General features: G+C 37.1%; 1 protein-coding gene across 1 annotated transcript in view; it reads left to right on the top strand.

The window, feature by feature from the left end:
• The first annotated feature begins 1,289 nt into the window (after positions 1-1,289).
• LOC124438715 (neurogenic locus notch homolog protein 1-like) overlaps positions 1,290-26,530 on the top strand; it is a 34,327-nt gene continuing 9,086 nt past the window's right edge. Inside the window, 13 exon segments of the mRNA XM_046988915.1 lie at positions 1,290-1,491; positions 1,626-1,802; positions 14,687-14,750; positions 18,563-18,813; positions 19,581-19,816; positions 20,291-20,324; positions 20,469-20,687; positions 21,376-21,726; positions 22,598-22,825; positions 23,545-23,806; positions 24,608-24,795; positions 25,022-25,258; positions 25,812-26,528. Of these exon segments, the coding sequence (XP_046844871.1) occupies positions 1,434-1,491; positions 1,626-1,802; positions 14,687-14,750; positions 18,563-18,813; positions 19,581-19,816; positions 20,291-20,324; positions 20,469-20,687; positions 21,376-21,726; positions 22,598-22,825; positions 23,545-23,806; positions 24,608-24,795; positions 25,022-25,258; positions 25,812-26,528 (3,022 nt within the window). The 5' untranslated portion in view covers positions 1,290-1,433.

The raw sequence follows: 26,530 nt of genomic DNA on the forward strand, positions 1-26,530 counted from the left end.
TACACAAGTTTTACCACACTGACATTTAGTATCTTCAGATTTGTATACGTCTAAGTTTTACAATTTATTCATAAATTACACAATTTATTCCAAGATTACATAAGTTTTGCACCAAGAACTGGGGAGAATCCGGTTAAATAAAATCCTAACAGTACAAAATAATAACTTTTCACCTCCCTCCCCCCTCCCCCCGTCCTCCTTACCGGGCTTTTATATTTCCACTTAAACGACTGACGTGCTCTTTTAATTTGCAACATGTGTTGCTCTATTGTTTGGATCTCATCATAATTGTATAGTCCATATATTGCCTTGTACATGAACATGTGCATTGGGCACGTTATTTTATAATTAACTTTGTCATAATTTGTATACCACTCCGTAGTTACTGGACTTGATAATATCTGATTGCAGTTTGACGTACGTTGTATTGTGTGTGTTTATTTTAGGATGTAATGATAGTTCGCAATTAATTAATTATGTTGTTTAATAACGCACGCCATACACAAGTTGTCTCGGGTACAGTGTTTGTACAATGGCACGCGTGCGCTCTAGCAATTTTCAACAATACATGGAAAGCATGCATTTGTGAAAGATTGTCTGTCGGCAATGGGTCATGGAATGCGCCATGCATTTGCAGGATAGCGATGTTTTGAGATCTGTACTCTTTTCTTTCATATCACAAGCATGTGCCCTGACATTTTATCGTCTGTATTATTTTTGAAGAATTTGATTGGTCACGAAAAATCACTTCTTTACTCCGTGTAAATTTTATTCTTTTTAAGTTACGAACCTACTTGTCGAAGATCAACGGAAAACCGTTACACGATTATGAACGCAGTGCTCGTTCGTGCGAGCAGAAGGTACTAAGAGCAGCGTGCATATAATATCCACCAGATAATACAACCATTGGTTATATAGTTGTCAAATGATATGGGTTTCTATATGCATTGCTTTTCGCCCTAAATGTGCTCGTCTGCTTTTTCTGGTTCTACCAGTCATTGAGCGGTTGAGGTTTAAACGGACACAATATCTTTTGTTAAAAATCTGAAGCGCGCTTTTGATGCTTGTTTATGCTCCTAAATCATTGACGCGATCAGTTAATTATTCACAATGGCCACGCGATCGATTTGGCGTCGAAGAACAAAGAGTAATTTTGGATATTTAAGCCCGCACCTGCCGTCTTCCTGTACACTGGACACACGCGTTGTTTTCATTGGTGCATGCACAAACATGTGCGGTGTAGTCTTAACTTGACCTTGTTGTCCCCACTCCCCTCGACACTTCATTCAAAATTGCAACGATGGCATGTTCTCGAGGTCTTCAAGGTTCTTCCGTGTGGATGTGATAGCGAATGTACATGCGTCATGTAGTCGCGTTGTGTGTATTTGCGAAACGCGTTTTCTTATTGAAATATAGAACTGTATCTGTATATTATGAGGAATATTTTTAACCTTCAGTGGTTTTTCATGTTTCAATTTATTGATAGTTTAGGTAACACCGATTTTATACTCGTAGTGTCGTTCATGTATTCTGAAAAGTTGTTTCTCTCACGGACGACGATGCTGATCTATACTGGCAAATATTTCTGTCACTAATATTATGTATTTTTATTTTTCTTAAACAAGCAACGTACGGCGGGCGACAGAGATCCAGAGAAAAGTACGAATGTCCCGGTCGACTCAACTATAGACTCAAACCTCGGCTTTGCAAATGGGGGACTGTATGCGAGAACGATAAAGATTGCCCGAAGAATGCGAACTGCGTTTGCAACGAAGATTGTGGATGGCGATGTCTTAATCAAAGTAAGCGATTTTACATCAATTCTTGGTTTGTTATAGTCTGTGCACGCGTTGATGAGAGTTTATTGGTGTTGCTATGTAACACGGGTGTATAAGTCGACTGTTCTCTCAAAAATAGAGAGATGTTGGAGAGTTTGAAAGTTTTTGCACCATCTGTTTGTGATTGCGCGCGTCCAGCGTTGAGATGCTCTCGTATCTTCGAAATCTGCGAAAAGTCGTTTTGGTATGTAAACAGGGAAACCGCAATCCTTACGTTTGGAATATATTAATTTAAATGTCTGGTGTAATTCTTGGCCGTATCATTTGTCGCGAGACCGCACTTCTGGTCATCGAGTTTCGTAAAGTATATTTAGAGGATTTAGCTCGTTTTTGCTTCGTTGTGAATTACTGAGACGACGTATCGTGACTGGGATCTATAGTTTTTTTCTGTCAGGCGACATCTAGCTAAAATAATATTGACGTAGACATGATGTCGTTGTTATTAGCTAATTCTGTACGAAATCTTTCAAAGATGGCGCAACTATTCTGGCACTATCGGCAGTTGTTTCTAACACATGTTGCTCATTGTTGTGCTCGCACTTAGTTTTGTTAACAATTCTTATGTGCTTTAAACTGTTTTGTGTCGTGTTGTTGTAACGGTTTGACATGAACGACCGTGTGTTGAAGTCATTTGGAACTTGTCAAATATATCAATTTGTATACACACATCCCCTTTCGCATGTTGATTATCGTGTGTAGCGCATAGATTAAGTTTTTGTCTTTGTTTTTTGCCTTTGTCTTACAAGGCCAAGCTATTTTGCAGGAAAGTTGTTGAGCATATCTTACCTAATTGGTTTTACATATATGTACATACTTCGGGGTGATTAGCATTTCGCTTTATAAATCCGTAAATCGTGCGCACAAGTTAAAAAGCACGATTGCTCTATTTTGTTCTGTGTAGAGATGTTAATTATTAGAAACAACATGGATGTTTAATTTCTGTGGATGAGTTTCGTCGGGACTCGAACTATAGGTTGTAATTGTTAGTTGTGGGCGAAGTTGTAAAGAATCAATGCCTAATTGCCATTTAAATTATAATGAATATTGACCATTCAGTATTCTCTGCATTCATGAATTAAAAAATTACTTCAATAACGTTCACGAACATGCTATCATGCGTCTTTGTTTTTTGCTTTAGTTTAAACGATATTTTCGATATTATAGGAAACGTAGTCGCTTGTACAGTTTAGCTTGAATTATTTGTTGCATTTTATGTATCATGCTAATGGATCGTTTTCAAAGTCCACATGTACACTGAAATTGTATTTTTTACCGTAAAACACGAATTTCTCGTTCATCAACAATTTGATCTTTCAAGCAAACTACGAGTAGGTTGAAAATCTCGACCGACCTAACCTCAACTACAATGACAATTTTATCAACGAACTCATGCATCTGCGATTTATAAATTTGTTTCTCTTGGCCTGGTTTATCTTTGTCTTGGCTTATTCATCCATCTTGCGTAGAAACTGCAATAAAATACCTGTAGTACATTGACAATACATGAATTGAGAATGTTGTGTGTAGTTGAGGAGGTTAAGTCAGTCATGATTTATAAGTTGCTTGTGTCTTATATGGTTCGATCGTACATTCTAGAAAAGAGCAATTCTTATGTCTTCACCTATCAGTTCATAAAGTAGAATTCGTTCTTTAAAAGATCAACCTGTTGATAAAAAGAAATGGCTTATCAGTGGCACTTTTAGTGGAGTGTATTGTCTATGTGTTTGCGAGTTAATTGTAGTATGTATTCTGACATAATTATATAGAGAAATAGCACCATCTTTTTTACTCAACTCCAATATTGATAATGTAAAGCTATAATTGAAATTCATTCATCTTCATCATGTTGTCCTTATGGCTTTAATATGACTGACATGTAAGATCACGTGACTATATCGTGAATTAGTATGTCGTTGTTCAAATTATTTAGACATCAACCAGTTCAAACTGTTCAGATTTCTTGGTCAGTCATTCAGGTGTTTTGATAGATTGTAGGTTACATTTTAATCGAGGCGAAAAGCGGAATTGTATCCTTCATTTAATTTGCATAGCTTTATCCTTACAATGGATTTTCACCGATATTGCGGATGTTTGTAGAAACGAACGCTGATTGAGTAATTGCTAAGCATGTCAAGTTTTCAATGAATGAAATCAGTTGTTCCCTTGACCGAGTTGCCATCATGTTCATTGCCATATGATCTACGCTAATCTTTCTTAACTGAACTGTGTGCGTCGAAGATGCTGGAAACGAGTGATTTAGCATCTGTTATTCGAATGAAACGAAATTCGTTTATACTTCTCACCACGGTGCTAAAGCACACGTGCTAAGTTTGTATAAATATTGTCTTGTCTACACAATCCAGATAGTGTTAATAATACGTCAAGTATAGGAAATCGGCTAGCAAATATTGAATTTTGTTCTTGCACGTCCAATTATCTGCTTTTCTGATTTCAATGGTTGAATTTGAAGGAACTCATATGGCCCGGTTCGCTTAGACAGTGCATATCATTGAATCAGTTTGTTTATTAAACAGCCAAACTTTATGTTTGATGTTGTAATTTGTATCATAAACATGCCTTTCTTAAAACAAGAAAATTTGAAGCTAATGTATAGTGTCAGTTCCTTGTCAACTCTTATTGTTTGACATTTGTTGGTTTATGCCTGTCAGAAATCCACAAACTCTCGAGAAATAAACCTGCCTATTATCTGTGGTATATCTACTATTGGAGTATTGAGATCAAATAGGGCATATATGTCTCGGTTATACCGCCCATGTTTTTAAGTATCAACGAAAAACGGCTTTTTAAAACACGAACCATGCTTCTTTTATCTTTCGTTATTTTATTTGTCGCAATAGAAAAGAGAACAATGCTAGTACAGAGTTAAATTTATTGCAAGCTGGGCACTAGACAATTTCGCAACAAGACCTTTTGATTGCTATTGTACAACCATTTAATTGCGTTTTTAACGTTTACCACGTGTTTTTTCTGAACGCGTGTTCTGTGTATCACATTCAATGAACTAAGTAGTGATTTTCAAAGACGTGGAGCTGTTAAAATGTGGAGATAAATAAACAAACTGCGGGGATGAATACTTACGCTTGTGTGCGATTTAACAGTGTTTCGGAGCAGTTTTCTGTTTTCTCCTGTTCTGTCTAAGCTGCAAACGAGATTATTTCAATTGAAAATGCGATTCATCTTCCTTAGCGTTTGGTTTCGGCGGGAGTTTAGTTGAATCGTACTCTAGTGATAGGTAAAATTGTAGAAATACAAGTACAACTTCTCAGTTCCCATTTTAACTACACGTTTTTTTTTGCACTACAAATTTTGAAGTTTCGTCATCTATATGAGAATTTTATTTCAAGTCGAGTTGTTCAAACTCTTGGATGGTTTACTGTACCTGAAAACTACCACACACGATGGTTGCTGGACAATAAATTTCGAGCACAGATATATTTTCTATCCGCCATTCTCTTACGTGCTATTTCACGAACAGATTATAAGCACTAGGGGGCATAGTCAGCCAATGACAATACGATTTGTGATGGATTGGGTTGAGATCAGGATCATATATTGGGATTGATTTCATGGAAACTGAGCTAATCCTGACTAAAGTTACACAATAATAGACTGTAAATGCAATCTATTGTCTGTTGCTCAAAGGCCTGGTACGAGCGTTGAGAAAAAGGCCTGGTACGAGTCTTCGTGTAATATGGTACATCACCTTCACTTGTGAGATTTCAAGCCGAAATATTTACTTGACGACGTTTAGGTTGACAATGGGAAAATATTCTTCTAACCAAGTTGCGTAGCAACCGGTCATGTGCCATATATGACAAGTGATTGAAAAACGCATGCGCATATGAACACGAATATTTGAAGGTTTTATTTATTTTCAATGGTGTGTCAAAAGCATTAAAAGGATGACAGTTAGCACTTACGTATGCAGCAACTTTTTACATGCCTATGTGTGATGAAAGCCGCTTTTCATGATCGATTGACGCGATTGTGAAAGATTGGCATCTTCCATGTGAGAAATTTCATCATTAGCGAATAGCGACACTACTCAAGACATCAAAATGATACAAGTTAATCGTGGGTGTGCGAATCGAAAAAGACCGAATTATTCAATAATGGCATTATTATTAATCGACGGATCTTTTACCTTATAAAACACCTTACCAAAAATTGAAGTTTTTTTTAAACATTCTCCTTTGAAAATAATGGCCAATTTTCTTTTCGTTTTGAGACGAAGAGTTGCAACAAGTTTTTTAAAATGGCATTGTATATCGAAATCTTTTTCGAATAAATGTTGCGTTTTTCGTCTTGTCCGCGAGTCCAGGGATATGAACTCTTTCCTTGAAGCTTCTCATCCACTAGAAGAAAATGTCAGGAATTAGTCAATTTCATAGACTGCGCACTTGATCTTCTGCACAAGCAATTAGTACAATCTATCTGTATGTGGTCCATGTCCCTTGTCGTCAGAAATCTAATGCTATGATTTTTTGTGGGGTAAGAGAAGGACGCGGGATTTCGCGAAGGCGATTTTCTGCACGTTTTGTTTCTTGCGTTGATGAATGTTTACGTTTAACATTTTAAAGATACCATTTTTCTAATTACTCTTGTTTTGATTGCGTATCTTCGTTGTCAAGATGGTTATAGACTTATCATAACATCTCTCATCTTACCGGAAACGCAAATTTAAGCGATAACACTACCCGTCACGCGAACAAACTAGCACTCACCGTTGACATTTCTGAAAAATGCGTGCAAAATGCAAATTTTATCTTGCTCTCAGCCTTTCCACTTGAATTTTCGTGGTCTCAAGTGAAAGCGACGCAGAAAGAACGGCGACATGCAGACTGGTGTTTGCCTTCCGTGGGCGATGTTTTGCGCACTTTTTGCAAAGATAACGACTGTCTGAGTGACGTATTTTGAGTAAGCCGAATAAGATTTGGGAAAGATACGCCTCGGACACGGATGTTGTTTCAGAGAAGAGAGATGCTAAAAATCAAGAGGGCCAGCACCGGTATATCTTTTAAAACACGAACTAGACTTGTCCGGAACGTAGCAAGTTCGCTCCATACAATTTTCTGGCTGTTCCAGTCTTAGTAACGAATAGTGCATGTTCCGAATTAGTTGATGACGAGTTTGGGGTAATGGTCGACTACCGCGAAACTTTTATTGCTCAGCTTGTCATTCATTTTTTTTAACTTTTCGTGGTTGCGGGATTGTTTAATTTTAAATTGAAAACATGTCACATAATGGTCATATGAGAATGTTTATGTCGTAATGGCGACAGTGTTGTTTTTAATTTCCAAGGAAACGTTAACCGCCGTCTTCTGTTGTTACATTCATAGAATTTCTTTTCATGTGTCAATTTTCGGCTTATGTTCTCGAAAAGATTTTTTATACAAAGCTGTTGAAAAAACTAAGACAAGTAATGGTACTTTGCTAATGTCGTGACATTCAAGAAGGGTTACGGCGAGAGACTTGCCTGGCGGGAAAACGGATCCGTATTAGAGAAACAATTGCCCAACATACCCTAGCCATTGTGTAGGAAATCATAGTTTATTAACAGTTACGTTTCGTCTTTACACAAGACATCATCAGACTAGTAATTAAAATAATTAACGTATGTGTATATATATATGTTAAATCTCTGTAAATCTTTCTTACGAAATGACTATAATTAGAATTTCAAGAAGGGTAGCGTAACGAGTGGGACTCTTTGTCTTCTGTTTTCTTGGGTAAAGTTGAAGGCAACGTATGAAATTATGTAAGTGGATAAGAGTCTAGCTATCAAAGAATTGTGCGTCATTGTACATTAATGGTTATGTCAAGGTGAACCCGAAAAATATGTTGCATATTTCCTTGCACGTTTACGTGTTTTATCACTGCCGAAATAAATAATACAATTGTACCGAAGCCAATGGATGTGTGATATTGGTTTTGAAGATGCGTACATGGACAGGCCCCCACGTGTCGTTGTGTGACTCCATTGCTCAAACTATTGTCTTCGATTTGTCACCCACTTATGTTTTCACGGCAACCAGAGAGAAGTCGCTGTTCAATGATACCAAGATCCGTCACACGTCCTCAACACTTCAATGTCATTGAAATATAATGTTCTTTCTCTGTGTGTGTGTGTGCTTTAAACCTTCTCAATTTCCACATCTAATTCCATCCAACTGCCTAGTGTCATATTTTCCAATTTCTAAAAGTTCTAAATTTCTTATCCCTACGCTATGGTTTTTGTTCATCTCCTTTCTAATCATCACATGTAATCAGCCATGCCTTAACTTCATAATGTTCTACGACAAACATATTCTTGTTCGTCGGAAAAACAAGTCCACTACAGTAAAACAATTGTATATATTATTTAATTAGTAATGTTCAATCCGGATGCTCTTGTCATAACAATACAACACAATAACATTCATGCAATTTAACAATCTCGGTGGGAAACTGGATTTCCGGCGCTCGCAGCATTCCCTGCGTTCTAACGGATTGTGGTCCTCTCATGTGTGTATAAATATTTTTCTACCTCGTTTTCAAGTCCATATATGTCAGCAACATGCAACGAATACCGATGTATATATTGTTGTTGTTGTGAAACTATTTGGGAAACTCGATGGACAATATCGTGCCTTCCCTTTTTGGCTCCATTTATGGATGCGCCATTGCATAACACCACTTGGAAATGATAAAACGGACTTGAATTATACACAAACAAATCTCTTCGAAGCTGGATGAAAACACAAGAGAACAGTCCCGTATTTAGTTACCACGTGATTTTTTCTGATGTTTCACACTCCTTCCTTCCGAACTATTTTCTATAATTACAGATCAGTGTGTACTCTTGTCGAAAACGAATCAAATCAACTTCCATAAGTTAAAATAATGGAGGTCTTATTGAGTGTTGTGCGGATATAGAAGATGGAAACGTTTGAACGAGTGATAGTTCGTTGCGCGTAGCAAACGCTTTTTCACAAACAAATCAATGATTTCTGTTGTACTTGAAATATAATGAGAACATTTACCGTGCAAGATGGCTTGTGTGCATCTTGTGGTGTTCAATGCATTCGTTATTTCATCATAGATAGTAATGGCTAATACAATATTGACACTTAGAAAATTTAACAAAGATTACTGAACAATATTCGTGCCGAAGTATGCGTCGTTTTCTTGTAAAATATTGGTCAGGTTTGATGGTATGTCTGTACGTGTCTTTTAACTAACGTTTCCAGTGTTTGTTTGTAATGAATATGAAAATTTTCACATTTGGGAAAAGAGCAACTGGTTGATTCCGAAGATGGTTGCTTCCTTTTCGCCATATTTACGGTTGTCCAATATGATGTGTTAATTCAAAAGGCGAACCAATCAGCTGTGTCGTATTTGAGTTCTGCCTATTGCTGTGTAGTGGTTGGTTTGCAAATGAGCACAAGTATGGCATGTGCTGAATGTAAATAATTCTCAAGTCTGAACGGTAATATGGATAGCTGTTATATTAGTAAGGTTTTTTTAATCAGTTTCACCCGCATAAAATAAAAATCGATTTGAATTTATCGGTTTCTTTCATTGACATCGTCACTGAGTGAACCCTTATTAAAAAGTGTTGTGAATCGAAACGTACTTAATTCTTTGTACATTATTTGGTGTGAGATAATGTAGGATACATTCACATACATACAAGGAGAATTAAATATTTTTTATGAATTTCATGGTCCGTGGATGCATGAAGCTTCGCCTCACCTAAACTCTTATAAGTCTGGACATGTTCCAAATAAGATTTGAAGACGTTGTGAAATTGATCTCAGATTTTTTGCAATGCAGTATTTGACGTTAGAAACGTCTGCCTTGACTTCGTGCTACACTCTTCATCCCTAAACGTCTGATCAGATATTGGAATGAAAAGAATTGACAAAACTTGGCAACAAAAAAACAACAAACAAAGATACAATATTGAATGAGAGCGAGCAATTGCTTTGACCATCTTAAAATGAGATTTTACGTCAATGGCTAATTTCCCCTGTGCAAGAGATCGTGGAAAGAGTCTCTCTGAGCATACTCTTGCAGCTATCTCTTTTCTTTCACTATCATAATTCTTGTCGGTGTCCTTTTAAAAGAAATATTTGCATTCACATAACGTGTATTGGATGCAGTAGCTAAGATGTTGGCTCTGTAACGGAAATGTAGTCTTACTCGTGCTACTTCTCTGTCTTGGCTTCTTTACTCTTTATTATTTACAGTGCAAACAATGCTTTGAAGTTTATTTTTAGTCAATCTCGCGAGGCTCACGGGCTTGTGGATAAGGTCAGCGGCAGTATATCGGCAATGAAAAAAGATATGTTCACTTTTTGATTATCACTTCTATCATTACAGCGAAGTTTTCTAATTTGGCATTAACTACACGTAAGCTAAAAATAAATTGTTTCCATTGACATAATGTCGATTTTCTCTTCACTTTTGGAATCATATACTTCAAATCTTCATAAGTCCAAAGCAGCTTACTCCTCATTTGAAGAAATATTTTGTGTGTGTAAGCAAAACTCTTTGTTGGTTCTTCGTCTCCTTATAAGGCGCGTGCGGAAGCATTGCACTTATTTGAGGCAATCATCTCTGACAATTGCTGGGAAAAAACAAATCGCTTTAATAGCGGCAGTGAACGAGTTTTTGAACGAGTGCTAACCATTTTACTTCTTTGTTTGCGTATAGAAGAGTCTTGCTAAAAGATCGGACGGAAAAAACTTGCGTGATCACGATATCTTATGACGTGAAGAGATGCATTCACTTCAAAAGTGAATTGTTTTTTCTTATCTAAGAATTTGGAGTTTTTCAATAAATATAATACAGAATAACGATAATATTAGATTTAATAAGGCGTTTTCTCTCATCTCTCATCTCAGTCAGTGATCCTGCATTTACAATATCAAAAACCACACCACGCAACACATTTCCACTCCATATATGAACATATAATTGCAGATTGTGCTGCTTCAAAACCGAACCATACACCTCAGTTGGGGGTGCACCATTATCTATTGTATGGAAAGAGGTCGTGCGTTAAATCTCTCTTATTTGACTTCGTTATCAACAATCTTCTCTAACTTACCAGTATTGTTTCGGTTGGCGTGGAGTTGGTTCAGCCAATCATGTTCACGGACTCGACTGGGTGTGTAATTAAGTGCTGAGCACGTAAGCAACCGTGAAGTCACGAGCTGTGCTTTTAGAAAAAGAAAATAGCTACTGGAATAAAAGGATCCGAAACTTTCCCACAGTCATTTAAAATTTTTCCAACAATTAGTTCGAATTAAAAAACGTCGTGCAAGATTGTTGATGTTGAGCACAGTTTTTACTTCGCGTCGTTAATTACTCCATATTTAACAACACAACAGTTTTAGGTTCGTGTCCTCGGGGAAATTTTGTTTTTTTTTTGTACATGAATGATGTTTGAGATAATCCCTCTTAGCTTTGCTGTGTGTTTATCTTTATTATGAAGTGGTATCTAAGTGCTTATCGTAATAAAATGTAGAATCGAGGAAGTAGAACATTGACTTCTCTTGCACATGTGTATGCTATGGAACTCTTTTTTTTTTTGTAATGTTTCGTTGTTGAAAGAAATGGTGGTAAATTTTCAGCTATTTTGTTTCAATTTAAGTCTTTCATTCAAGACCTTCTTATATGAGGCGTGCAGCGTTCAAAGTTGTGACAGGCTTTCACATGTTGTTGTAATTATAAAAGATTATTAACGCAACGTAATTATAGCATGCCCATTGTGCATTTAATAAAACGACATTCAAAATGTGTTCTCAATCTGTTAGGAAATCTTCCATTTGATGTTATTGATTATTTGAGTTTGTAAAGGTCTTGGAAATCTCATTGAAAGGGTTTTTTTGTTATCAATTTTCTCGATTTTCATCATAAGAAGTCGTAAATATTGAAAAACATTTCTTTACTTCGACCTTGGTTGATTCAAGTAACCTGCTATTTCCAAAAAACCTAATTTTTATGGATGTTTTCATCCAGTTAGCTATTATGGGTATTTCCAATCTTTCTCCATACAAAATGTCCGGTGTTGCGCCCTATATTTCGATGGCTCGGGCAACGCACTCACGATAGTCTTGTTAAGCTAGAATTCCAACATGCTCGAATTTAATAAGTATAGGTACAACAAAACGACGATAGCCCATTATGTAGGGTGTTTTCCGGGCCTTTCTGGACGCTTGTGGGTTTGTACTGGTGCTCTTATAGTTTGCCATGGAATTCTTTTGCTTCTAATGAGTGGCCTTCCTTATTGTACATTTATATTTTCTTGTGTCTGTAGTTTCGAGTATATTCTGCTTCTCTCTAATGAGATTAAAATGTAAAAAGCTAGGTGACATCTGTTGATGATCGATGCGGTTGAGCTAGTCAATTAATAAATATTTATTGTACGACAGAAAGTTCTAGCTCTTTCCATTTTATCATTCTCTGTAAACGATCGGGTGTAATGTGAGAGGCCCAAGCTAATATATAGCTTATGTTTGGCGGGTGGATGTAATTATGCCACTAATGAATGGAATAGCGACTACGAAGATGTATCAGGAAATTCGAATTACAACTTACAAGTATAACTTGTCGACAACGAGTCGGGGCTAAATCATTTGTAGCTTTTACACCCCCACACTTTGAAATGGTTTTGATGATAGAGTATATTTACTGTCATATATACATAAGAGGTCCGTTGATTGTAACTTGGACTCAATTGTCTTTGTGTTTAGAAGTAAAACTTGGATTTGTATTGTTGCAGATCTGAAATGGCATAATCAGAACTATTTGGGTTTCGATCTTCTCTTAAAATGATAAATTTACAGATATCTCATTTCTACGGAATAGCATCGTGATTTTCTTAATCACAAAGTATTCAGTTAAGTCATAATCACAAATTCTCATCCATTAGGGAAAAAATGTGCAATTGGCAAAAATTTCTGAAGAGAGAAAAGTGTTTCATTTTAACAGAATGAGAAATTTTGCGTCTAAGGCTTGTTCCTTGACGTTCGGTGTTCTTTCTTTCATTCGCCAACATAAAGGAAACGGTCTTTAGCACATGTGGGCAGTCATTTTAAAAGACATCGAGAGGATTTACGTTTGAGATGAAATATGTTAAGAATATGTTAAAACAATAGCATTAAACTACCCGCGCTTATAAGATTAAATAAAATAATTCACAAATATTGCTTAAAGCCATTAGTATCGAACTCATTTTTCTTCTGCTTGTCAAACGATGGCAAACGTTCAGTCTGTGCATGGAAATTACGCAAGCGAATGAAACTTGGCACAATTGAGTCCATTTCGTATTCAAACAACCGAGTACTGACCAGTTTTGACGAATGACTTCAACCAACAAAATATAGGTTGGAATATATTTTGCGATGGCTGAATATTTTGCGATATTGCAAAAAATCTGTAGCACTCCGTTGTCTTCGCACGAAGGTCGATATTTCTAGGGTTTTTTTGGGGATTTGTCTAAGTGTGGATTTGATTGCAAGCAAAAATTTTATCAGTGTACTTCTCTATTAAACAAGATATGTGTTCATTTGCGCAAATATGCAACTCGGCTATTTTTCTCTACCAAGCGAAGGCGAATCAACGTCACTTCATTGCTTTATGTCGGCATTATGCAAATCTATTGAATGTTAATTTGGCGTCTGCGACACGGGTGTTGTAAAAGTCTAGGCTTCCAGGTGTTTCATGGCGTCTTTCTCAGTCGTCTTTATTATTAATTACATGAAAGGCTGAAAAGCCGTAGGGAGCAGTTCGAAACATTTCAGAACATATAATTCCATGGTATTGCGCTAGTGATTGGCCAGTCATCTTTAGGGATTTGTATGCGACGATTTGATTGGCTAGTCTGCAACCTTTGCCATAGCTGTTTGTATTCCGCCGCAGTGTTGAAACAACGTAGTGAGCTTGATGATCGGGCAATATTACCGAACTGCCAAATTTCATAGTTTGAGGATTTTACGATAGAAATTTGTGCTGAAGACTTATTGGAATGAAGAGTTAAGGTTTTGGCGTTTGTGAATTGTTTTTCTACTGGAGATATGGGTCGATATAAATCTTGGTTATGCGTTGGAATTTTTTTGTCGACTTTCTTGGTCATTAATTCTGGTATGTGTCGACCAGGTTGAATACTATTTGATTTAAAATATGACTTTTATACGTCCCACGTTTCGGTTGTTCACACCGTTCAATTTCCACCGTTTGTCGACTACCATTGTATCGGTTGATATGACCACTCAACGCCTCGAACTTTTCACTTTGCGTCGTGTATTTGTGGCGTTCGGCGTTTAAATTGTCGTGATTTATCGTGTTTGTGAGCCGAGTGCCAAATACGGTGTCGTGTGCCCGATTTTTCAGCCATGTTGAATACCCTTGCTTTGCGTCTATGTTTGTCCTTTTATATTTTTCAATTTTACGATGAGAATGTGGGACAATAATGTTGCAAAGTAGTTGCGCTGCCGTATTAATTGAATGGTGGTACTCCACACTGTTTAGTGATAGCGGGCAGCGATGGTTTAAGATGTATCGTGACCAAAAGGAAATATTTGTCTTTGCCTTCAGCTTTACTTCTCAACGTGAAATAGTATTTTTGTGGCCATTTAGAGCCTTTATAGTTAAAAGCGCGTTCGATGTCTATTCGTGTGGTAACTTTAATAGAGCGCGTTCGAGGGATGTCTATCATGTTTGTCTGGTTGAATTGAATCCATCAGTGACAACTGCTGGTGTGATAAGGGTTTTAGTCCGTCGCGTTTGTGTGAACAATTTATGTTTCTAAATGTCTAAACGGTTATTTTTTTCTGTAGCATCTTTCGTTTGTAGCGAGTGCAAGAACGGTGCAACTTGTGATGAAATTCGGAGTAAATGCAGGTACAATTTATTGATAACACTATTGACTATTTCATTATTTTGTTTTGTTGACATTAAAATTCATTATTTCAATTCACCGTTTGATATTCTGTGCCGCTACATTGATCACACACGTGTAACGAGTAGTTTATTGACATTCCTATTGCTGGGAATGTTGAATTATTAAACGTTAGTTGATCCCTGTTAAAATACAGTATGCAAGCTTCCATACTTATAAATAGACTATATATAGTTAAACGATCGACGACAGCGGGAATTCAGTGTCGAATTTCTGAGAGTTTATACTGTGATTTGTTACAACATTTTAGTTTTCAATAGCGTTTAAAAATGGGATTTTTTGTTAAATGCTGACTGTTGTTTAGGGTTTTTGGCGAGACTTAGCTGGCTTAGCCTTAAGGATTTGGGACGTTGGGCCGCTTGCGTTTGCCCGATGAAAAACAGCAGTTTGTCGTCTCAATGAGTGTGATAAAGTATCAAGGACTTTGCCAAACCCCAATAACTTTTTTGAGCTTTCGACGAAGCTTCATTTTGCCTCTTTCTTGAAAAAAAAAGAAAGAGAACACTGTCACTTTCATCGGCAAAATCACCTCACTTGAAAAATGCCTTACTTGATTTTACTCGCATGTTAATCACAAATGTTTGCAAAAAAGTTAGCTAAAACAGCTTACCTTTGCATGTAAAGTTAGCAGGTTTCTTCTGGAGAACGTATTACACAAAGCACGAAAAGTAGTTAACCTGTTATTATCTCTCAAACAGATCTGTTGTCTGGTTCTCGGTAAGTCGTCCGAGTCGTTCCGAAATGTTTTGTTGTTTTTCAAAATGACTGAGACCAGACAACTTAAGCTATGGAATTCTCATATATTCGTACTAGCGCTGCCGAAAGACTGTGCTTTAATTAATTTTTGCGCGTAGTATGTAAAAATGGCGGCTGCTGTTTATCAAAAACAAAGTCTTTTGGGTAGTAACTTGGCTTCCTCAAATCGTTTTGCGCCTTAAAAAGGTCGCTTGCATTTCTCAACGGTCGTTTCGGTCGTCCGCATAGAGCAAAGCTCTATCCAAGCGACCCTGGTCGTTTCAGTCGTGTGAGTCATTTGAGGTCATCCCGGTCGCCTCTGAAATGTTCAAATGCAGTCGCACGGGTCGTCTGTGAAATTTTGGCACGACTGAAACGACTGTGACGACTATTTGAGAACCAGAACGCTTTCGATGCTGGTAATCTTGCTGTAAAATCATAAAATTTACAATGAAAGTTCAGTTTGAGCAATTTTGAGACGGGTAACTTGGCATACAAAGACAGCTCTTTGTATCTTCATACTTTGGGCGAAGAGGTTGTTTTGACCTGCCTTAACATGCCATTTGCTCGACATTTAGTGACGTTTATTCAGTAGTTTCACTAAATTAGCTGCAGGAAGGACGGTCCGGGAAAGCAGATATAGTTTAGATCTCAAGTTGTCTCAAGTTCTCTGTAGAAATTTTTAAATGGTGCTTCGATATGTGACTGAGTGCTGATGACAGTATGCAAATACAATAATCACTTTGCAGTAGATGGTGTGAGCTTACAAGTGTTGCCTAACCATGGACTTCATTGGAACATATACTGCATTTGACATGTAGTAATTGTGGCTATCTTTATTCTGTGTTTCGGATATGTAGTACACACTATAATTTCAAAAGTGTCTTTGTGCTGTTAATTTATTATAAAGGACTTCTAGTCGTGAAAAATTGTAAGACAAAAGTTGTCTTTTGAAAAAAGATGTTGTTGCTGGAATTTGTACAAGTCGTCAAATTGAAGTTGCGATCGGGCGTGCTTCCTGGAAGCGTTTTGTTTCGAAAAAGTTTTCATTCTTAACTGCCTCTTGCAAAGAATAAAGTAAATTTTCGTAACAATCCTCAGTTGACTTGACAACCAATTACACAGTTGTTCATGCATATACGTCGGAAAAATCGCTTTTCACGCAAGTCTTCGGATTTCCGATGGGAGTTCTTGACTCCTGCTGAAAACAGATGTTTTAAGAAGACTATAAACTATTTGTATTTTACGATATACATCGAGAGGATTTAGCTTAAACTGAGATAATGAAAAATATACACTGGGATTTAATTTTTTGAAGAAAAGCTTGTCCGAACTCACGTTGATCATGAGCGTTGATTTCCTAGATAGTTATCAATTGCGACCCAGACTAAACGGGCAGCTATCGTTTGTATCTATGACCATATGTAACAACTTTGAAAAAAGCCCACGATAAGTTAGCTTGTTTTGTCTGTTGGTTTGGTATAATGCTAGACTTAAAACCTAGAAGTCTACGCTGTATAATTGGAAGCTATCTATGACGTATTCAGTTTAACCAAGTTTTTGGTTTGAGTGGAAAGTATTTAGTCCAAAATTTTTTTACAGTAAATGGGTTGTGGAATGAACTTAAATTTAAAAATAAGTTGCACTGTTCATTAGATTGCCGGTCGTTTGGTATTTCTCTATTACCAGGTTTCGACGGTTTACCATCTGAAGCTTCATTAACTTTTATGGGCGCTCATGCTTTTTGTTCATGGTACCGAGAAAAGCATTTTAAGAGTTTAATATTGGGCCACTTTGATGTGTATTTATGTTTGTGTTAATATACATTCTTATCAGTTAAGTTGATGACCGACCAGTCTATTGTCTGAGTGTAAAGTTTAGCGAAATTTAATGTGGTCAACATCTGTCTTTTTCCATTGGAACGCGACACCGCAGTTGTTCAGTTATTCAGAAAATTTTCATTGCATCTATCTGGTACATTATTTGCTCCGTTTAATAGTTTCTAGCTCCCTTCCTAGCATCTTGCTTATAATTTTGAATTGCATGAATATTTAAAGTTAATCTAGTTCTTCTCTTATTCACTCAGCAGTGTATTTTCCAATGGGTTCTAAACTCTCTTGAAATCTACAAAACCACGACTTAGAGCTCACGATTAATACATTACAACGCCACTTTTATTTCTCAGAAATAAATATATCCACTACTTTTTATGGTCATGAAAATTTCGCAGTTGAATTTATAGTGCTATAGTCGAGCTTGGTACGTATCGCAAAGCAGGGCTTTCTTTCACAAAGAGTTAGATTACAACCACTGATAAGTTTTGACCACAACTGCTTCTCGTGCTCCATGCTGTCCCGTCACTGCATCCCATCAAGATCATCTTACCATAATCCTCAAGGTTTTCATTAAACCAATACCAATTACAAGCTCAGATTGCAACATGCTTATATCACTTGTAGTATTCAGTTGTCGATAACTCTGTGATCTTGCTGTCGGCTAACATTGACGTGTAAAAGACCTTTGTTATTTTTCCATTCATGAATTTCTGTCATGCACCACCCCCACCCCCAGCACTTGTAAATACGATAACAGCAAAATAACGCATGCGCACAAAAGCATTCCATAAGCTCCACCGATGTTTAGTCCATACGTAACTGCCTTATCAAACCACTTGTGAATTGTTCTATCGTAAGCCGCGTGATATTTTTAGACTGTTTATGGATAATAAATAACATTTTCAAGTTTCGTCGCTTGTTCGTTTGATAAAAATCCGAAGTGAATGGTTTGAACCCAGGTGTATCGTTACATGTTTGTAAATGTTGATTGTCCAAGTAGCTGAAGTCTGTACTGACCCTGAATGTCTACATCTACAAACGCATAGTGTACATTTAGTTGTGTTCCTTTCCCCTCAACTGAACCATAACCTTCGTGTAGTAACCTTGGTTATTCGCACTTGAGCTCTGCCAAACTGTTATGTTACACATTTTCCCAACGACATAAGCGTCTGGGTCTTTTTTAGATGTCGTGTGGGTTATGAAGGCGTTTATTGTCAAAATGACACTGACGAGTGCAAAAATAAGTCTCTGTGTTCACCACATGGTACCTGTATTAATGGACATGGTTCCTATATGTGCATTTGCCATGCTGGTTTTACTGGCAGTGATTGCCAAATCGATATAGATGATTGTATTCCATCACCTTGTAAAAACAATGGGACGTGTCATGATCGACCTGGGAGGGCTATTTGCCAATGCAAAGAACCGTATATGGGTATGTTTATCTGATTTAACTATTTCATGTAAAGTGTTTATATTTCTGTTTGGAAAGATGTATTGTTTATTTGTTTTGTGTGTTCACTATGTATTGAAACGGTTCTGTCGTGATCGGTCGGGTATTGTAGATCAGTTGTACAAAAGAGAAGAAATCAATCATGATTTGTAAGTCCCATCCTCTCCGTTCTCACACATGCGCAAAGGATCGTGTTAAAACCAGTGAACTATAATATCAACTGGAGCGCTAACTGCACCGTCATCTTTGAAGCCAATAATATACGATATACATAAAATACATTGGCACAAATGACCATGATAAGTTTTATCTTACAAGATTAGGTGTTATGCCTAAAAACGCAGATTAAAAGCAATCATACCTGGCTTCAAAATGGCATCTGGCCCTTGTATTGGAGTTGGCGTTCCAGTTAATGTTACAGTTAACTGGTTAAAACCTACTTCATTGATTGGTGCAAGCAACTTAAATAGAAAAGTGATTGCCGTTGACTGTACAAGTCTCTAGAGTGTTTATGACATGGAGATTTTCACCCTTGAACCTAGAAGAACTCAAGAAAGTGTACTCTGTGTTGTTTTGAAGATTTTTCGTGCAGTGCTTTGCTGTTGAGATATTTTCACTTGTATTCTATGCAAACGACTTACATTTTGTAGCAGTTATATTTGACCGACATATTTGGACATTGTATTTTATATCATGCTATGTCTTGATTGTACATGATTATTTTTTTTTCTATCCATTTTATCCATAAGGTCTGCTATGTGAGCACATTAACCAGTGCAAGGCGAATAAAAATTACTGTAATGGTGGCGGCGACTGCAGATACAACGAGAACGGCTCGGCGACCGGATGCGACTGTCGGCGAGGATATTCAGGCGCTTTTTGTGAACATGACATTGACGAATGCGCACAAAACCCGTGTAGTCATCATGCAAACTGTGTGAACAACCACGGTTCATATCAATGTGTCTGTAAAAAGACTACACTGGTAAGACGAATTCATTTCTAAGAGAAATCGGTTCTTGTTTTTGCTGGGGGTTTTTTTGAGGTAATCAAAATGTCACTCTTGTTGTCGAGGTTAGCGTACTGTTTGTGAATGTCCCATAATGCTGCGCTGCATTTGAGATGGAATTTTGAAACTGTATCCTTGCTATGATGGACATTTATTTTTCGCCTTTTTGTAAACAGAGAGCTTCAGATTCAAAATAAATCATAAATATTAAATACGTTATTCAGCCCCATCCGGTGTTTTCATTACTTGCTTTAAAGCTTTTTTTCCAACAAATTCACTAAAAACATGACAAGCGTTTTCGTTCATTTGTCCAGTTGCATATTGTTTGATCGTAATGGCAATACGGAAACACTTGCCAGAGACTTTTGTCTTTTTACTTTGTAAAAAAACAATGTGTTTTACTCATAACATTCCTGAGTAATGAATGCTTCAAAAATATATTTATTACAGTTCATTTTAAGCACAAATACAGGCATAAAGTTGCGTAAGTTAAGCTCGTACTTGTAGTCATAGTTATAAAAACACTCTGCTGCCTTGACTACGAGTACGTCAGCTTGTTTGTGGAACCCAAATCCCTCGCGGTCGAAAAGTAAAAGTCTGCTGTACGTGTTTTCTTCACTATTTTTAGGCAACGACTGTACCACTATCATCGATTACTGCAACAGCTCTCCGTGCTGGAATGGAGGCACGTGTTTCTCTAAAACTGGTAGTTATGAATGCCTGTGCAAAACTGGTTTCTATGGTACATATTGCCAAAAAAAAACCAATGGATGTGACAGCAATCCTTGTGAAAATAATGCCCAGTGTGTTAAAATAGATGAAGGATATCGCTGTAAATGTCCTGTAGGTGAGTCCAGTCACAAGATCTGATTTTAAATAAAACAAGTGTTTGGATTGAGGCGGTTTACTGCTTTGTGAAAATGTTTCTTCATAATGTTAAGGGGACCTTACTGTTAGTTTTTCTTTAAGTTTAAAAGTTATCGTGGCTATTTTCGTGGTTATTTCAAAACAAAGCATGACAAACATAACGATAAACTGTGTTTAACAAGTCTGTGTAGAGCAAATTCCTCTTACATTGGGAAAGCTAGCTGCCACTATTTATGAAATTTTTTGCTTTTCTTTTACGCCGTGTATATTCATCTGACATCTTGTTTTTAATTTTTGCGTATATATGTTGCGTATTTTATAAAATTACGTTTCGCTAGGTTTGTGTCGATGTTTGTGTAGTCCAGTGGCAGGAGCAGATGGAATAAAGCCTAGCTATTTGAGTTCGTAACCCACCCCGCAGGTCGCAGGTCGCATTTTGTCGAAGTATTCAATAATTTTGTCGCTCTCAAAATCGACTTAATCTTTCATTTTTTTCAACCAAAACATAAAAACATAACAATAATCTTGGTTAGGGTTAGGGTTAGAGTCTGCGTTCATTTAAGTTTTTAAGACATAAATAGTTATGTCGGATAAATTGCGTGAGCAATAAGTTCCGATGTCGGATGAATCTCCACAGGGTTTTTTTTTGACTGCGTTCTGTATTTTAGGATATACCGGTCCAACTTGCCGGGAGTCGATAAATCGCTGTGATGATGATCCATGCGAAAACGGTGGAAACTGCACGAGTGTTGGAAACGCTTTTATCTGTTCTTGCCCCAGCGGATACACCGGTCACAATTGCAGCGTTAATATAGACGATTGTCGTAATATGAGTTGCCATAACAACGCGACGTGTGTAGATGGTTTGAACATGTACACCTGCTCATGTAAAGAAGGGTTTGAGGGGACACTTTGTGATCGTGATATAGACGAATGTGGTAACGATCCTTGCAAGAATGGCGGCAATTGTACCAATACACACGGGGATTATAATTGCGAATGTCTTGTTGGTTTTACCGGTATGTTTCACGTGTAACTTAGTTATACAATGTATTGACAACTCCTTGCTGTTTCTATGGTTTTGGGCTGGAACTTTTGTTGCCATAAACCCATTTTAAAGATTTGTGGTGATCTCAAAGTTTTAAATAAAAAAGAAAATTTTGCCATCTTAGTAATACTCTTATTCAAGAGATATTTTAAAATGATAATTCTAAACCAGTTTATGCATATTACTTTCAATTCTTGAGATATTGAGGTTTTTGCTTTGTTCGATTTATCTGACTTGTGTGATGTCACATTTCATAATGAGAACTAAGATTATTAGGTATATTTACCGATGATTTAATTCACAAGGACGTAGTTCCCTTCATTGTGACGTGGTTAATGGTATAAAATGCAACCTACTAGTATCAACCTAAAGTTGTCAGGAAATTGAAGAACATTTGAATCATTGTTGGCACTCGTTATGCAACATGACCTCACAAGTGGTATAAATTGGAAATAACAAAAGCGTCAAAATCACGAGAATAGAAGATATATGCATTAAATGTTTTAGAAAGTACATGGTAATTTCAAAAGTTCTGGTCATTTCAAACATAATTTAACTTGCAAAATTTTCACTTCATAGGCAATTTAAGTATTATTTATTGAAGTTAAGTATTGTAGTTTTATGATTGAACGGTAAAACTTGAAACCTTAATTTTTCTTCTGCGGAATATAGAAACTTATTTACACCCACCTTTTATCGCCATGTTTTTGCTTGTACGTGGTCCTCATTCTTCAGTTGACGTTACCGCATGAGATCCTCGAGTTTTAAGACTTTATTTAAGGACGCTGTTTGTGTTAACTTTCAATCAGTCTCTAAATATTTCATTTCCACTTTTTGCTTAGGTAAAAATTGCGACAAGAACGTAGACGATTGTGCTCGAGTAACGTGTTTGAATGACGGAAAATGTAAGGACTTTCTCAACAATTTTACTTGTGATTGTCATCCAGGCTTTGAAGGGAAATTTTGCAAAAGGAATATCGACGAATGTGCGTCGGGTCCATGTAGAAACGGTGGCACGTGTCTCGATGGGATCGCTGACTACAAATGTTTGTGTACAAGCGAATGGAGCGGTATGTTTTAGTTAAGAAATTCATTTTACACATAATGAAGAAATTCAGTATCGGAAATTGTCCATGAGTTTAGATCGAAATATCGATTATCTTCAATGCAGATTGTCATCCTGACTATGGTCTAAAAGTTCGATGGATGAAAGTTATTGTCGTCTTAGAGTTGGCATTTTGAAAATCAACATACCGCATATTATCTCTATTTTTTCATGCATGCGCTATACAAAAAAACTGAAGGCATCGCCCTGCCCCCTTGATAGAATTTTGTAAGAATCATCTGCTTGCATTCTGAATTAACTACAGGGGGGCAATTGCCTCTGTTTTCTGCACTGATTGAGTGACGAATCAATGGCGTATAGCGCTTACACAATTATCACTTGTATGATCTTCTATATATTAACATTTGGTGGTCTTGCATATATGACATCTAATTATTTTGAAGCGTGGAAGTGGGACGTGTTAAGGCAAAATGTCGAAGTATTAGTAAATTATTGTAAATTTATTATGAAACTTTTTTGTGTTGACGTTGTTCGTGTTTAGAAATATTTTTTATTTCAAAGTGGAAATGCTTGTAAATAGCTCCGTGACTTCTTGACAGTGTGATGTGGTTTCAACTTTCAAGTCTAGAATAACTTCGAAGATCACTTTTCCTATCAGTTTATAAATGATCAGTTCATTCACTTGCCTTGAAATAATATACCAAATATCTATTTATCTTCCAGGTAAAAATTGCACGACAAAAAATGACAAATGCAAAATTAATCTTTGTAAACATGGACATTGTGTGGTCAGCGGCGATTCGGTTGTATGCAATTGTAAGCCGGGCTTCACGGGGAAGTTCTGCGACACTGAAATTAACGAGTGTTCGTCGTCACCTTGTCTACATGGAACATGTAAAGATGCTGTAAACGATTACAACTGTTTATGCGAGGGAATATGGATGGGAAAGAATTGTGACAAACTTGCATACCACTACAAAGAAATGTAAGCAAATACCGTAAACCTTCCCGCCCGCGTAAACCTCCTTGCACGTATAAGCCCACATATTTATTACTGTAATGTGCACAGATGATTGCATTATTAAGCCTTTAATGATCGATCTGTACGGAGGTCAACCTCGAGGTCTGTACGGAGAAATATGGGAACGAAGATATTTTGTACATTTATGTATATTTTATTATATGGCACTATTTGACCTGAAACTAAGCTTGCTTTCTTTCTCGTCCTTGCTGTTTTTTTTACCGGTTGGCTTTCACTTTTCTAGTTTTCGTCCATAAAAAATAAATCGTTTCAAATTGTATCGTCTGGATAGTTAAACTGTTTTCCAAGTGTTTTTCCTTCGAATCACATTCGTAAATGGTTTTTCGTTTCGTTTATTTTGCGTTTTGCTGATTGCATTACGAAGTTTGTTTACATTTGACAGTAAAATTACGCGTTTTTGGACCGTGATCGATTACGGGAAATTAATGGACCAGCAAAAGGGCTTCTGAGCCAATCAAAGCGCGTCATTTAGCCGGAAGTGACGCTTGCCATATAATAAAATATAGTAATATAGTCCATGCATAAACTCCCCTCCGTATTAAAGTCACCCATGCTCTAAGCCCATGAAAAAAGAGCTTTGAAGTTTATATAAGCACCGGACTAATGGGCGGATGTTAAGGTTACAGTTAACGGACTTCATTGCTCATGATGTACATTACGTCATTGCTCAAGATGTACATTACGTTTCACGTCTAAAAAAGTCCTCTTAGTTTGTATACTTCAACTTCCAATATTTTCCTTCAGATTTTGCTTCAACAATGGCGTACCTGTGAATAAAGGGTCTGGTGCAGAATGTGATTGTCCCTACGGCTTTTACGGTGCTCATTGCGAGTACTTGCAAAATTTATGTAAGGATGCACCGTGCAAGAATGGAGCTACCTGTGTAACGGGGATTGGGAACTACAGTTGTTATTGCGATTTTGGTTACCAAGGTGAGTTGAGCCCTCTGGAACCTTAACTAGAATTCGTGTGCAATTGTGAACTGCGTTGATCTGAATATGTATCTGCAATGTTACCGTTCGCGAAAATGTGTCTTTATTTGCACGAAACGCGCGTGTCACAGCGTCAGAGTTGTCGTTGACTTGTTTGTTTTCAACTATTTTACTTCACGTTCACGTTTGTGTTTCATTTTACTTTGATCGTGTAAATGCTGTTTAGGTCGTCATTGCGAGAAGAAAATTGATTGGTGTCATCCTAACCCTTGCAAAAACAATGCACCGTGTATACCTGAGGGCAATAGCTATAACTGTGAATGTGCACGTACAAATCACACCGGCCACCTTTGTCATATCAGAAACTGGAAGTGTGACATTGATGGTAACAGATGTTTAAATGGGGCTAAATGTGAACCTCGAGGTGCTTATTCCACGTGCAAATGTGCGCCTGGATATTCAGGTACGAGGATAGTTTGTGTTAGACATGTTCATAAGGATTATTTTAAAGGATTACTTTATTTGAGGCAAGTTCGAAAGGGGTAAACATGCGGCTTTTGACTATTTGTGGTCCATAAGGCAAATTGGCTTGACTTTTGATTTGATATTGATTTCCAAAGTTTGTTGAATTATATGATGAAAAAATTTTACTCGAAAGTTCTCATTTGATGAAGTTTTGAGTAATAGTGAAGCAAAGGAAGTTTTGGATAATCAGATGGTATCAAATATGATTTAGTCAAAAGGACCTTACAATCGACAGTTGTAAGAATACAGTGACAGCATATAGCTCTAAAATGTTGCTGTAGTTATTTTTGGTGTTGCTGCAATGTATAATAAAGAGTTTTAAATAAACATATTTTTATAACGTATGGTTATGACATTTGATCAATTATATTACCATTTGCCTTCAACTGTACTTTTGTTGGTAACAGTTTGAAGGATGTATTTTAGTGAAGTTTATCTATTTCTGTGTACGCAGTTGTCTTGTATTACGTTATAATTTTGCCATTTTTCAGGCTATCTTTGTGAGATAAATGACGATGATTGCAAAGCCGGTCCTTGTAAAAATGGTGGCACATGCATAGACGGGATAAAAAACTACACTTGTCAATGCTTTCCCGGATTTACTGGCACGAACTGCGAGAATGATATCAACGAGTGCGCCAGCAAGCCTTGTGTACACGGAAAATGTTTTGATCTCGTCAACGAATACGGTTGTAAATGTGACGAGGGGTGGGTGGGTACGAACTGTGATGAAAATCCGAACGATTGTAGCGTGGATGCTTGTCTTCACGGTGGTAATTGTACTGATGGCATAAAAACTTTTGCATGCACATGTCCGCCCGGTTTTAAGGGCGCTCGATGTGAAGAGGACGTTGATGAATGCCATTCGAATCCATGCCACGCAATCGGGACAGAAAGATGCGAAGATCGCGTCAATGATTACTTTTGCCGTTGTAAGCCAGGTTTTGCAAAGCGGACGTGCTCGTTTGAAATAAACGAATGTTTAAGTAATCCATGTCGGAACGGTGGCACATGTCTAGACAAGATTGGTCGGTATGTGTGTAAATGTAAATATGGTTGGAGCGGTTTAAATTGCGAACGACGAGTCACTTCGTGCGCAGACAATCCATGTTTAAACGAAGGTGAATGTAACGATAATGGTGGTAGTTATGTCTGCGTGTGTAAAGTTGGTGTCTTAGGAATGCAATGTGAATACAACCAAAACGATTGT

Source organism: Xenia sp. Carnegie-2017, unplaced genomic scaffold (assembly GCF_021976095.1).
Source record: "Xenia sp. Carnegie-2017 unplaced genomic scaffold, XeniaSp_v1 HiC_scaffold_19, whole genome shotgun sequence".
NCBI classification, from domain to species: domain Eukaryota; kingdom Metazoa; phylum Cnidaria; class Anthozoa; order Malacalcyonacea; family Xeniidae; genus Xenia; species Xenia sp. Carnegie-2017.